The sequence below is a fragment of the Pelobates fuscus genome, chromosome 3, assembly GCF_036172605.1.
Source record: "Pelobates fuscus isolate aPelFus1 chromosome 3, aPelFus1.pri, whole genome shotgun sequence".
NCBI lineage: Eukaryota > Metazoa > Chordata > Amphibia > Anura > Pelobatidae > Pelobates > Pelobates fuscus.
In genome coordinates this window covers 177248406-177262402 of record NC_086319.1, presented here as the reverse complement: position 1 = coordinate 177262402, position 13997 = coordinate 177248406, and the positions used below count along the sequence as shown (strand labels likewise).

The following is a 13997-nucleotide window of genomic DNA, read 5'->3' as shown; positions in this document are numbered from 1 at the left end:
TAACTGGGCAGACACGTGGCAGGTGAGATTAAATATAAACATTAAAGCACTTGGGGACAATTTTAGATAAACTAGACAACAATGTATAATGTCGAGCTGCCATTGCAAGTCTAGTAAAATGCTGTAATATGTAAAAAAGGGGCATTGATTCACGTGATCAAAATATAATTTTATCTATTCATAAATCAATGATAAGACCACATCTTGAAAATGTGTTGCAATTCTGGGCACCAGTTTCAAATAAATATATTGCAGAACTAAAAAAAGTGCAGAGGCAAACTGGAAAATTAATTCGGGTGATTATGTATAAAGATCGGGAAAAACAGCAGTTGTTAGAGGGGATATGATAGTACTATACAGAGATAGATATTATCTCTGTACTGATTTGTAGCGGTTTGTACTGATATATATATATGTACAAACCGCTAGATGCGAATCTGTTCCTTAACAGGAATATACAACAGCCATTAAGTCGTCCATTAAGACTGGATAAAAGACACTTTCGCTTACAGCGAAATGTTGAATGCTCTACCCAAAGAAATTGTCTTATCAAATAATGTATTTTTTTTAAAAGGCCTGAAAAGGTTGTTTTTTTTGGGAGGGGTGGGGCAGAATTTTCCAAGATATATTTAGGATGTATGGGGTTGTTTATTCCAGGCATAATTGCTTATTGTTTAAATTTTGCCTTCATTTTGATCAACAGCATATAAAAGAGGTGTTGAAATGCTGAACTGAGATAGTTCAAGATGTGAATGGCATGATCCACTACTGTTCCTCATTATGATATCGTGTATGGAAACATCAATCTATGTTGCTGGGATTAATCTAAATATTATTCACCATAAACCTATACCATGTATGAACATGAACAGCATTTTCTCATTGATACTGTATTCTGATCTGCTATGTGTGCCATGATCATGTGTACAACCAGCATGGTTAGATGGATGGTTTTATCGTTTAATTTTATTTATTTTATGAGTACAGTGCACATTAAATTCTGTGTATTCTGAAGCGGTCAATGTAAAACCAATGAATGCACATACAAATTGGAGTTTCTTAGCTGTATGTAAACATAAAATCCCACTAAACTCAGCAAACAAGCATTCATCACTTGTGCTGAGAGTAATGGTAGCTTATTGAACACAAATTAACATTTACTGCAATGTTTTATAAACAATACATTAAACTTTAGATTGACACCGGCCCTGAATGCTAAAGCAAAAAAAAAAGTCCTTGGGTCAGGAAGGGCAGTTGAACTGGGGAGGGGTGGAGGATCTCCTCTTTCAGGGAGGGTATTGTACACAGGTTGCCATGGTATTGCAAGCAGATGATGTAGGGTTAACACATGGGAAGGCACTGCAAAATGCAGTTGATGAGCGAGGCCCCGCAAGTCTTTGTGGTGGCAAGTTTCAAAAAGTCAAGGCCCTATCCACGGACCAAGATTCTGCTTTGCGTTGCCAGTTGATGAGCCAAAGAATCCTGAAAATAGGTCTCCACTGAGTGCTTTGTCCTTGCCTGCATCTGTGTCTGCTGCCTATGCTTATGGGATGTTGCACATATCTGTTGCTATAGTATGTTAAAATCATTCTCAGAGTTGGCTGGTTGTTGGAGACCTGGTGGATGCAGTAGGTAAAGGCTGTGGAGGCAGTCTACCTGATGCGGGTGGTGGAGACTGTGGTGTGGACACACTACAGACCATGAGTTACAATGCCAAGTTGGGCATAGGGCAATGTCCCACTGCCTGTTGTGCGGATGCCGGTGGCCTTCCTGACTAGATGGTGAAGAACCTGCAGGGAAAAATACATATTTACTAAAAGACTAATTAAATCTCTACTATTCTGAACTTGCATTTGAAAATTTTACACGCTTTGTTGCATGATAGAAATTATTTAAGTATGTGCTGTTCTGAAAATATTCTGTAAGTAGCCTCAGCATTACTCAATTGTGTGGTAAAGGAATAAATGTATGGTTTTGCAATATTCACACTCATTGTATAGCGCTACGGAATTCCCACTGTACAGCGCTATGGAATTTGCTGGCGCTATATAAATAATAAAATAATAATCATGAGGCAAAGACCTATAGGTTTATTCACTAAACCAGGCATTGTGGTGAATTCATAAGAAAACTCCAGATCTTAGACCAGAGTATCAAATCTGGAACAATAGCTGGGTTGGAGAAAATTACCAAATCCATTATTAGGGTCTACAATTTGCAATACACTTATCCGTTCTCTCCAATTGCCAGTTTAGTAAATAATCCCACTTTGAAACATCTTATAGCTCCTATGTCTTCACACAATGGAGGACAGGAGTGTACAGTAGCAGCTGGATGACATTACATCAACAACTTCAAAATATGTAAGGCAGCGGTAGGCAACCTTTGGCACTCGACATGTTGTGGACTACCATTTCCCATAAGGCTCCTACTGCCACAACGCTGGCAAATCATCAGGAGATGCTGATGGTTGCTTACCTATGATGTAGGGTGTGCTCAGTAGTGGATAGATCTTCCTTCCCACCAGTACTGATCTAAATTTTTTTTATTTATTTTTTTACTTTTGACACTTGAATTCCCACTAACACATTGAAAACACAATTTAAAATATGAAGTGCATATACAGTTTTTGAAAATTAACAATTAGGTTTTACATACTCTGGTCTCACCATATATATTTAGTAAACTCAGGGGTTGTATCCACTGAACAGTGACTTGAAAATCAACATTTGTCATAGGGGTTTTAAGGTTTCTTGTTTGGTAGATAGAATCCTATATAAAAAATTTAAAAACTGGCCACAGAGGCCTGCTAAGTGCTAGCAAATGCATGTCTTTAGCAGATACTAGAATTGTTAGGCCTGTGTGGTAGCATATAGTACAGTTACCATGCAGTAAGTGCTCATATATTATGAGTGCAAAAACTTACCTGGTATTAGCAGGATGCTTAGCCACTGGGGTCGTGGTCAGCAGGAATGCCAGCAATGTAAACAGGTCTCGGGTTAACCCTCAGAAGCTCCTTCCACTCATTAATGGTGATCTAGGGTGGTGGGATCCTCTACGTTATGCCTGGTCACATTCACTGCACTCCAGGCCTTTCTCCTCATTGTTGCAGCAACACACTGCCCTTCCATGGCAAAGAGCTCCAAAATGGCCTGGACCAGGGCAAGGTTTGCTGCATAGGTGAACTTGGACCACTACTCCTGTCCAGTGGCTGGCATTTACTTCAATGTAACCTTCCCTGGCAATCCTGGAATTGCGTTTGTTTCCCCTACCCACCCATTTCTTCCTGCAACATACCTTCATCTCCCACTCCCTGCCCCATGGACGCCTCTTGATCTGCACTTCTTCCCCAACCTTAATATACTCTTTCTGCCATATTTGTAGTATGTATATAATGTTAACGTTTAATACTAACACTCCAAACATCATAATCCCTAAAGGGGGATGTGGTGGTTCAGGTATCAGAAGTGACCAGATTCCGCACCTTGCCTTCTCTCCCAGGTCCAGTAGAGCCAGTAGCATCTGCTTGGGACATTCCATTAGCTCTCCAGGGCTGGATCAATGGCTGAAAGCATCAGCTAGTGTGCACAAACAATGAGCTAAGTCATGTACTGCCGAGCTTAGCTCAAACAGAGCTTCAGGCTCTCCAATAACTGTAGTGGAGGCCTGGAATACTTTGACTGTTTGCGATGGGGGCTGCAAGTGCTCTTCTGGCACCATAACAACTATAGCATGCTACAGTGGTTATCGTGTTCTAAAACCACTACTTCTATAACTATAATAACTCTACCCCTCCAATCTACTCCGCTCTCATAAATATCCTCTAATCAACAGCCCAGATAATGCAAAATTGGTTGTCATACTTAAATAGCAATAATCCTTAATACTAACGATGCGCATGTGTAAACTGTTGTGACTGTGCCTCTTGACAGCAAGTAACCCAATCCTTTGTGATAAATAAAGCAAATACGATGATAATTAGCCAAGTCTTTATACAGTATAAATAGGCATTAATAAGAAGCCAATGGCTTCTCGAGTTATCAAGTTACGTTCATAAGGAGCCATCGCATGCATTACAGCGGAGTTTACCATCTGCCAAATCTCACAGCCAATAAATTATCCAAATAAGCTTATAAGAGCGAAAAAAATAATAATAAACTCATGCCCCCCACCCCCATTTACCTATTATGGAAAGAGGTTCTAATCTATAAATCTAGGCCAAAGCAGAGACAGGGTTTACAAGTCGTCACTACAGCCAGCAGATCAAAGCTATGACCTTGCAAAACAAGACCACCAACACGCCTTATCCGAGATAGACCTCCTGAGCCAGAACAGGCCATACCCTTCTATTCTCCCCATACACGCCCCCCCCCCCCCCCCCCCGCCCCTTATAAGACTGACCCACAAGGGTCTGATCAGCCACAGCACTAACAGGGCCTTGGAAACAACGCATATACGGAGTCACATCTGCACTCAATGACAAAACCCTGCACTAGGATAATTAGAAGGCAGCAACATCTTCCCCATACGGTTTCAAAAAGGTGTTCTGCTGTACAACCCCCATACTCCGACAAACAGGTTTCCCCTACGGACCTCTACCCACCTCCGAGACCAACAGGGATGGAACAATAAATAAGTCCAACAATTAAGAGAACCTGGGCAGATGCCCTCCCTGTCCATTACAAAGTTCCACCACATAGATCCTACTAACAGCCAAGACGCAATGCACACGAAGGAGAACAATGGGTTGGTAACCTAGTGGTCTAGGGGCGCTGCTTGAAACACGCTATACAATGGATATTGTCTTGTACATTGATGATGTTAATTGTAAGGCAATCCGTACTTGATGTAATGTAATCTGAGCTGGTGTGATGTCAGCACCATATGCCTTTTCCCCTCCCAGTTTTCCTTTCTGTACCCCAAAAACTAATAAATATTGTCAAATTGAGAAGAAAAAAAACAAAAAACAACTCATGGCCCATCAGTTAACATATCAATTTCATTGAAATTCTCTATATAAACATTATGAACACCACAATCATTTGTCTGTGCTTTGTCCTTTACACAATAGAGCACAGAGCTAGAGATGCGGGAAGTAGATTTCTGGTTTAGAGGTAAATTAGAGCTGCATGTAAGGTTCTTGTCTGGCATATATAACTTTTTTACTCTCTTGCACACACACATCCATACAGATCACATTAACTCTACATTATTTTAATATTACAGAACATTTAAATTAACTAACAGTGTTTGATTGACAGGAGTGGTGTTCTGTTTTTTGAGGGGGCAAGGGTAGGGAAGCACTGGCAAGTCATAGGGAACATACTGCTGAGGCAATAGGCATCCTTTAAGAGCTGGCTATCCTATTCGCAGGTATGTCACTATTATGGATGTGACAATTATGGAGAAGCATGGAGGATGTGGTGCAAGGATGACGATGGTGGAGGTCATCTGAATGCACTGGTCAGATTGCAAGTGCAGAGTCAAGACCAAGATCGCAGGGGAAAGACAGAGCATTTCCAACACCAAGAAATGTCCTTGCTGTTGGACTTCTGAAACCCAGTGGTTAATAGAGGACAAAGCAATTTTGACAATTACCTAGTAAGCAATATCCTTCCTTATGGTCACACTGTAAAGATAATGGCCTGAATACCCTTTGAGTAAATAGTAGTTCTGCATATATTGCCATTCATTAAGTAGAGTTACAAATTTATCTGCTAAAAGAAAATCAAATGTGCAAACACACACCCCGAATACAAAAATAAGTAATAAGGGAGGGTAAAAAACAAATCAACTTCCCTGTATAGTGATCGTGTATAGACAAAATAGATCAAACGAAAAACAGGTGAATAAAATATATAAAATAAACAAAGCATAGTACAACACTGTGTGGTAACGTGCAAATTAATAGTTGCTCTGATGGCATTCACAGACTCTAGCGAAATTTCAGGCACTTCACAAAGTATCCATTCGGTCCTTGTCAGGTTCAGGATCTCCCCTGGGTACTACTATTAACCTACAGGAACCGGGATCCAGGTAGGTTGTAAACGTTGGTTTATTGCAAAATGTAAATAATTTAAAATAACAGGTCTACACGTTTCGTTCCTCTGAGGAAACTTCCTCAAGGACCTATGAAATTAAAAAATTAAAATAACAAAATGCCAACAGAAAAAGTATATCAGTCTACCTTTTCCATACATTCCTTCACTTAAACAGTCCCAATATTCCACAGGTGTTCTAAGGGGCATGACCCTTACTCCACCAATCCCTTCCTGAATCCGATATTTTTTACAGGTCGATCTTTGCTTCTTCGTTGAAATTCTCCTCCTTCTTCAAGCTGTATGCAGATTTCGGTGCTTTGCTTTCTCTCCAACGCCATTTTGGTTCGCTTGTGTTCCATTTATGTTAATTGTGCGTTCAACCACTTTATGGATACTTCCTGGTTGAGGTTCATGTCGCACTTCCGTGCATTCTACCCAGTGTCCTTACATTTCTAGATAACAGAATCGGGAGATTCGTGGATCGGGACCTTTTATTGAACTTACTTACTTTTCTACTTAAAGAAAATGCTATCAATATTCCAATCTATTTTGCATTGAGGTGCATAAAGTGTGTCCACTTATCTTATATCACACTAATAAAGTGCATCTCTCAAAAAGTGCTTTAACATAGTTAACAATATTTTCATTTTTTTTTTATATTCTTTATTTTTGCAGTGCAAAAGAGTTAACAACACGCATGGGGTACCCCAAAGGTAGTCCACATGCTTTTACATAACATTTTCGATAATTAGGGGTATGTTAGTACTTGCACTTTTTTATGGTTAGTCTGTATTTGTAGTAGTTTAGTTGCAAGATTTTAGAAGTGCAGGGTATAACAGACAGGCATACAGTGAGATGTACTGCACTTTTTTTTATAGTAGCACAAAACAAAATTATAAAGCAAAGACTTGTCAGGGAAGAAAGATTAGAATAGAGCAATCAACAGGGTACTCTAGCTGACAATGTGATTGTGTATTAGTATATTTGTACCACCGGGTAGACAACAGTGTGAGAGAGATCGTGAGGCATATAATCTTAAATCATGAGGAACTTTGTTTAGGAAAAACTGGGTTACTCCACTACTCGAGCTCTGGTGAGGGCTTGTGCCTTGTGTCCATAGTCCTGCTTTCTCCATGAGGCTGAATCTTGTGCCCTCAGGGTCTCTGTTTCTCCCAGGGGTATATGGACAGGTGTCTGGATGTCCCTCCCTGCGGCCCCCAGCCCATAAGGAGAGTGGGGCGCTGGGTTGCTGATGTGATTGGTGGAGCGGCAGGAGGTAAGTACCTGACATGCTTCGGACCTCGGAGGAGGCTGAGGATCTGCTACGGTTGCTTGCTGTAGTGGGTCCGATGGCTTAGCAAGGTTGCGAGCAGTGTGCTTAAAACTTAGTTCCCTCCGGGCTAGACAGCCCGCCGTTGCTCTGCTGTGACCGCCTGTGTTCTTAGGCTTGTTGTAGGCGAGGCGGCCATCTTGATTTTTGCCATGCGGTCTCGGGTTTGTGTTTCCGACGCTCAAGTGGCTTGAGTGTTCGCTGCATCCCCGGTGGGGTCCGGGATAACCCCCCCGGCCCACAGGGGGGGAGAACGGGGCCCTCGGTAGGTGCGTGGGGGGTCCCGCCGGACTAAGCGCGGGAGACCGGCCGCATCTCCCGCCAGAGCCTCACGGCAGGCCGCAGTCCCAGCTGCCCAGCAGTCAGCCTCGCCGGTAGGACGGGGTTCAGTATGTCCGCCGACAGTTGTGCTCGGGTCCCCTTTGCCTTCTAGTAGCTGCTAGTAGCTGCTGTGTGGTGTTCTTTAGGGGGGAAAGAATAATTTTGAGCTGGATATTAGGGTTTCACAGAGGAGCCGAGGTGCCCCACGTCCATCCAGCTCGGCGGCCAGGCCCCGCCCCCCCAATATTTTCATTTTTAACACACAATCTATCCAATTAGAAGTCAAAGTTATATTATGAGGAACATGGTTTTGTATCCCGGACTGTTTCTATGGGGGATATTCTGTTAAAGGAAACCAGCTAATTGTATAGGCCTGCTTCTTGGAACAATACAATGCTACTGCCTCAAAGGCCAAATAAATGCCCCATAACCGGATCTATGAAGCCTTAAAATTGAATTGATCACTGCAGAAATTGTGAAAGCCACGGATTTTTTTCTCTCCTGGTATTGTGGTGAAGATTATGTTTGAATTGTATAGAAACCTTTTTAAAATTGTTGGGTAGGTCATTTGACAGCTCCAATTATCATAACATATCAAATAATGGTAATATTCAGTCCAAGCATGCCATTGATGTTAATTATCCAGATTGAAAATGTAAAAGAAACAATAGGTTTTGGCATGAGAGTTGTTTTTGCATTACTGGCAGAGTATTATTGAGAGCCCAATTTAAAAATAATCCTCGTGTGTCAATATACATAGTAGGGATAGACATTATCGATTTCGCCGATATTACAGATTTTGTCAAATATCAGAATCGGCCCCTACTGATAATGATTTTGCCGACAATATGAAAGACGGCAGTGGCCCAGTGAATGCAGGGCCGCCGCATCCACAAGGCAGCCGTCTTAAGGCGCACCTCGTCTGGGGGACGCAAAAAAACGAGAAACCAGCAGGAAGGAAGCGCACAGCACTCCCCCTACAGTTACTCAGTGTATCGTGGTCGAGTGGGGCAGAGCTGACCGCGTTATAGGAGCTTCAGTTTCCTGTACCCGGCCGGACTGACAGTAAGTGCTCACCGAGAGAGCACTTTGCGTCAGTCCAGCCGGGAACAGGAATCAGAAGCTCAAGTACAGCGCTCTGCTCCGCCACACTACAAGAGAGGTAATAATGAATGCAGAGTGGGTTTGTGTAGTGTGTGTATATAATGAATGCAGAGTGGGTTTGTGTAGTGTGTGTATATAATGAATGCAGCGCGTTTGTGTAGTGTGTGTATATAATGAATGCAGCGTGTTTGTGTAGTGTGTGTATATAATGAATGCAGAGTGGGTTTGTGTAGTGAGTGTATAGTGAATGCAGTGTGTATATAATGAATGCAGAGTGTGTGTGTGTGTGTGTGTAGGTATGTTAAGTGTGTAAAATGCGGGAGGGGAGGGCATTTTTATTTTTGTAACTTTTCTTTTTTTTTTTTTTTTATTATGTTTTAGTCCCCCCTCCCTGCTTCTTACCTGGCCAGGGAGGGGGGGATATGGCATTCCTTGGTGGTCCGGTGGCATGGACTTTACATAGGGGGCTCAGCACACACTTACCTTCCCAGCAGATCCCTTCAGCTCCCCTGTTTAACTATTGCGGCCTGTGTGCTGCGCAGAGCGATGCCATGGTTACCCGTGGCAATGCTCTGATGGCCGCGGGACTCGCGAGATTTAGACAGGGGAGCTGAAGGGAGCTGCTGGGAACGTAAGTAAGAGTGTGCAGGGCCCCCCGGGACCCTGATGGCGGTCCTGGTCTGCATTATCGGTATCTGTATTTAATAATTGGTCGATCCCTAATATTTAGTTTGAAGAATTAATTGGAAGCCAGGGAGCTCACACCACTGTGTTGTGAAGTACAAATGAAGGTCAAACGAAAACACTGAAAGTGGAGTGTGATGTAGCTGCCTGTACCGCGGATGGGTACCTTTGCAAAGCTTGTTACCTAGCTGGATCCGGGAAACCTGAAACGTTTCTGCCGGTCCTTCTGGCTTCAGCTCTCCTTCCAGGCAGGTATTGTCCCCGCTGCCTATTCCTCTGGAGCTCTGCTCAAAGATTCAGCTATTGCCTTTACAAAGGCACTTGCGTCTCTCATGCCTAGCTCTAAAAATCCACACAGGAGACCCAGTTCCAAATGTAATTAACATGCAAAACTTTAATTTTCTTGGGACTAGCCCATCTGATCATTACATTAAGATTGCTGTGACAAACAAAATACAATTAAAATAACCAAAACATGTCAGAAAACATACATGGAATTATAATAACACAACATATCTACAAAGGGGTAGGGAAGTCAATAACCAACACAAAATATCTCTCCTGTCTGCAGAATTAACAATATGCAAATCTACCTGAATATATGCAAACTAGCAAGCCTTGCTATTCAGGTAGTGCATATAGCTGTTGCAAGATCCTTGCAACCAACAGGTGGCGCTCTACAGGCTCCACAGCCAAACCCACCTAGCTGATTGCAAGCATTAGCAAGACAGGAGAGCACACTAATATTCTGAACCAAATAATTACATTACAAACACAATGGGTACAGGGTGACAAACATAGGAGTCATTTAGGGATCTAATTGAAGTGTCCATTTTATGCTCCCAGTGACTACCGTCACATGGAGTAAAGAAAAAAGTCACCATTTGCCCAGTTACGCCAGGCAAGGAACTCCAAATCCTTATGAAGTAATGCAAAGGAAAAAAAGGAAATTGCCAGAAAAAGCAAGCGTTCCAAATCCAAAAGGAAAGGTTTATTCCACAAGGTACATGAATAAACAGGGGAAAACAAAATCCAAAGAAAAATCTTCCTAATGGAGAATGAAGAGTTCACTGCAGGAGAATGCCATGGAACAAAGCTCCTTGGCTACCAGTCTTCAGCTGTCCAGCCTGGGACATATGATTGAGGGACAGGAATGAAACTTTAATGTTCTTCCCCTAAACTCACCAATCCTCCAGGTTAGCAGCACTTCCACCGCAGCCTCCTCTCCCCTTGCTTCCCCCCAACTTCCAACCAGATTCTGACATCAATTGTTTTGCCACAACCAGGCTGGCTTCACGACTGTCAAGCCTACAGTCACTAACACTGCCCCCTACTGTCAGACTACCTACCATCCACCCTGGAACACTTCCTGTGCCAACTGGTGAGGGAATAAAGGAGGACTGGTAGTACAGCCCCATTTGTTTATAACTGAAACAATGAATACAGCTGCATCCATGGCTCAAAACATCAAATACAACTTTCAGCTATACCCTGTGGGCAAGAGGTAAAAGCAACAATTATGTATAAAACCATGATGGCCTGGACACCAAATACACAATATGTTATAATCACTTTTGAAAGCTGTAATGGGTTATGATGTATACCAGAGAAGTCCAAAGGTCTTGCAATGCCATCATAAAAGCTAAACTGAGTTGTAGCATTAAGCGGATGTACCTTCCGGGCATCCGTGGAATAGTGTGCCTCTGAATTGTACAAAAATTACATGTAAAGGTTAATGCATCATCTTTAAATGATAAAAAAAAATGTTGCAGTTCAGTGTGGAGTATAAGTAATGGCCAAGATGAAGATATACCCCCTTCAAGAGTAAACAGGAAAACTGAGCACCATTTATACCACAGCATGCTGTAGTGTGTGTGTTTTGGAGGGTGCCCAATTTACTATAAACAACAAGGCAGTTAAAGCAATACATCTAGCCAGTTCAGACGCATCTGAATAAATTGTTGTTGCTTTATTATACAGATGGGGTTTGTGACGGAGCTCCAGTACTCCGACCAAGTACCTACGCCAAGTCTGATTCCTCTTAGCTATTAGGGAACCTGGAGCACTTCAGGCCCAGTCGCTGAGGCTCGACTGGGATCACCGAGGGCCTTTTCCACCCTGGACCAAACACCAGACGACACTTGGTGAAGGTTAAAACAGCAACTAACTTTACTAGACATAGCACACACATTTAAGCCCCAACAGCCTAATTTACATACAGCATGGTGCAAAGAGTACTATAGTACAAGGAAGGGTGAGGTCAGACAAAAGCAAGGGCTGGTGGGAGATTGAGGAGGGACAGGATAGCTCATTTAAACTGGTCTGGCAGTGTCCCCGGGACAACACCCTGCTGGGGAAACAATAGGACAGGAAAAAGGGGGATGGGAGAGGCACAGGGTGTGAAAAAACACAAAACGAATTTGGGGGTCTGTCTTCCATCTCCAGAGACGGTAACTACCATCACAGGGTTTATTCGCAAAACTATGAACATTACACATATTTTCCATTCAATTTAATGGTTAACTGAATCAAGCCATACCTGGTTTATTTGATCTAATTTTCAGCAGCAATACTGCACACAAACATGTGCTGTGTGTACAGCACTGGAATAGTGAAGAACCCATGTAAGCTCCTCTCAAACCATGCACAAAAATGTCACAATCCTGGCACTAAAACTACTAAAGCAAACTTACTGATAGAAGCAGCTTTAATTTGGGCGAGCACAATGTAAAGCTTATACTGCATTAGAGGCTTACTGTAGAAAATTTACTTTTTTGCTGGCAAGATCTAGTCATGTGTTTGTTTGTTTTCGCCAGCACAATGTAAAGATTACAGCTGGGCTCCAACAAATTTATTAGGGTTTGCTACGGATGTGATATGAACTGTAGTTGATTGAGTGTTTTATTATCACTACAGTTATCTGAATCGTGAGCTTTTATGTGCAAAGGTTTCCCACCATAACTTGTACGATAAGACATTTTACATGCAAAAGCATTTTTCAAATCGAAGTGGCGCTGATGTATAATCGACAGCTCCTAAGTGGCAATATATTCGCATGAGTAACTGGGATTTTTTTTTTTTTTTTTTTACATACAAAAGGTTTTCTGCCTTTTTGGTCTGTGCTTTTAATCACTGGCATGAATAATATAATTATATAAATATACATGTACCCGCTCTATATCACACATGGTTCTGTTTTCTAGATAAAATCTAAACTTGGTTCATGGCCAGAAACCTGTGCTGGACTTATACCCTATGCACTTTTTATGTTACAACATACTATTACTCTACTCTCTGAAGGAGTATTTTGAATATGTATTTGGCCATGGTTAAATAAAGAAATAAAATATATCACACATGTATGTACCCCATTAAGAATTATTGTCCCTGGCAGAGAAATTTAATACACACAAAATAAAGCACAAAAACATTTCCAAATCTTTCATTTTGGATTTTTCGCAAGTGTAGCAGTTACAACACAGGCAGCAAACTTACCAAATAGTGTATAATCGACATCTAGAACTAGAAGTTTCTTGCCTTCCCTTGGGACATTTAAAACTTCTACTTTGTAATCTTTCACCCGACGGGAAATCTTGGCAAGATTTTCTTCTCTAGAAAAAGAGTTTAATGTTAAAACAAGGGAATGGAAGAATGGGACAAAAATATTTAATGTTTTCACTTTCTTTTCAAAATTATTCTTGATCACCAAGTGTCAAGCAGTCACATGTTAAACAAAAATGTGTTTCAGTGCTTAATGCAAATAACACATTTGGAAGAAACACAAGTCAGACTTCTGAACAGTGTCAGGCATTCTAAACTGTAATGCAGCGTAATAAGAAGAGCAGAGAACAACAAATCTAAAACAACGGTCTACCGAAAAAAGAGACACTAAACACCACAACAACTTAGCTTTACCCCTTCCTGACGTTAGGATGTTCCATGCTGTCCTCCACAAAAAAAGACTTTAAAAGGAACACTACAGGCACTCAGACCACTTCATCTCATTAAAGTGGTCTGGATGCAGTGTCCCTGTCTTCTTAATCCTGCAAGTGAAAACAAGGTTTACATTGCAGCGCTAAGACTGCCATTCCCAGACAGCCGCTCTACCAGATAGACACTAGTCACGCTTCCTGGCCTTTCATGCAAAGCATGAAGGCATCCAACATCTTGAAAATCCCCATAGGAAAACACTCAATGCTTTCCTATGAGGGAGGCTCACTGCATATGTGCAGTGGGGAGGGGAAGGCGTTTTCGCCACAGGGGCAGAGGGACACTATAGTGGCAGGAATACAGTTTTGTATTCCTAACACTATAGTGTTTCTTTAAAGATGTTAGGACAGCATGGAACACGCTGCAGTTTTGGTGTGAGCCAGGTTAAATCCCTGCTCACAACAGAAAGTCCAGGTATTAAAACTTAGGGCTCCCTTCTGTCAGCTGGGGTCATATTAAGTGGCCCTAGACTGACAAATGAGCTGTATGCAGTGCTCATAGTGTGCGGTGCATACAGCTCTTTCAAT

General features: G+C 42.0%; 1 protein-coding gene across 1 annotated transcript in view; it reads right to left on the bottom strand.

Moving 5' to 3' along the window:
* Positions 1-13997, bottom strand: part of UBLCP1 (ubiquitin like domain containing CTD phosphatase 1) — a 45974-nt gene that overhangs the window by 13678 nt on the left and 18299 nt on the right. Inside the window, exon 4 of the mRNA XM_063445352.1 lies at positions 12976-13091. Coding sequence (XP_063301422.1) covers positions 12976-13091 — 116 coding nt within the window. The remainder of the gene's footprint in view (positions 1-12975; positions 13092-13997) is intronic.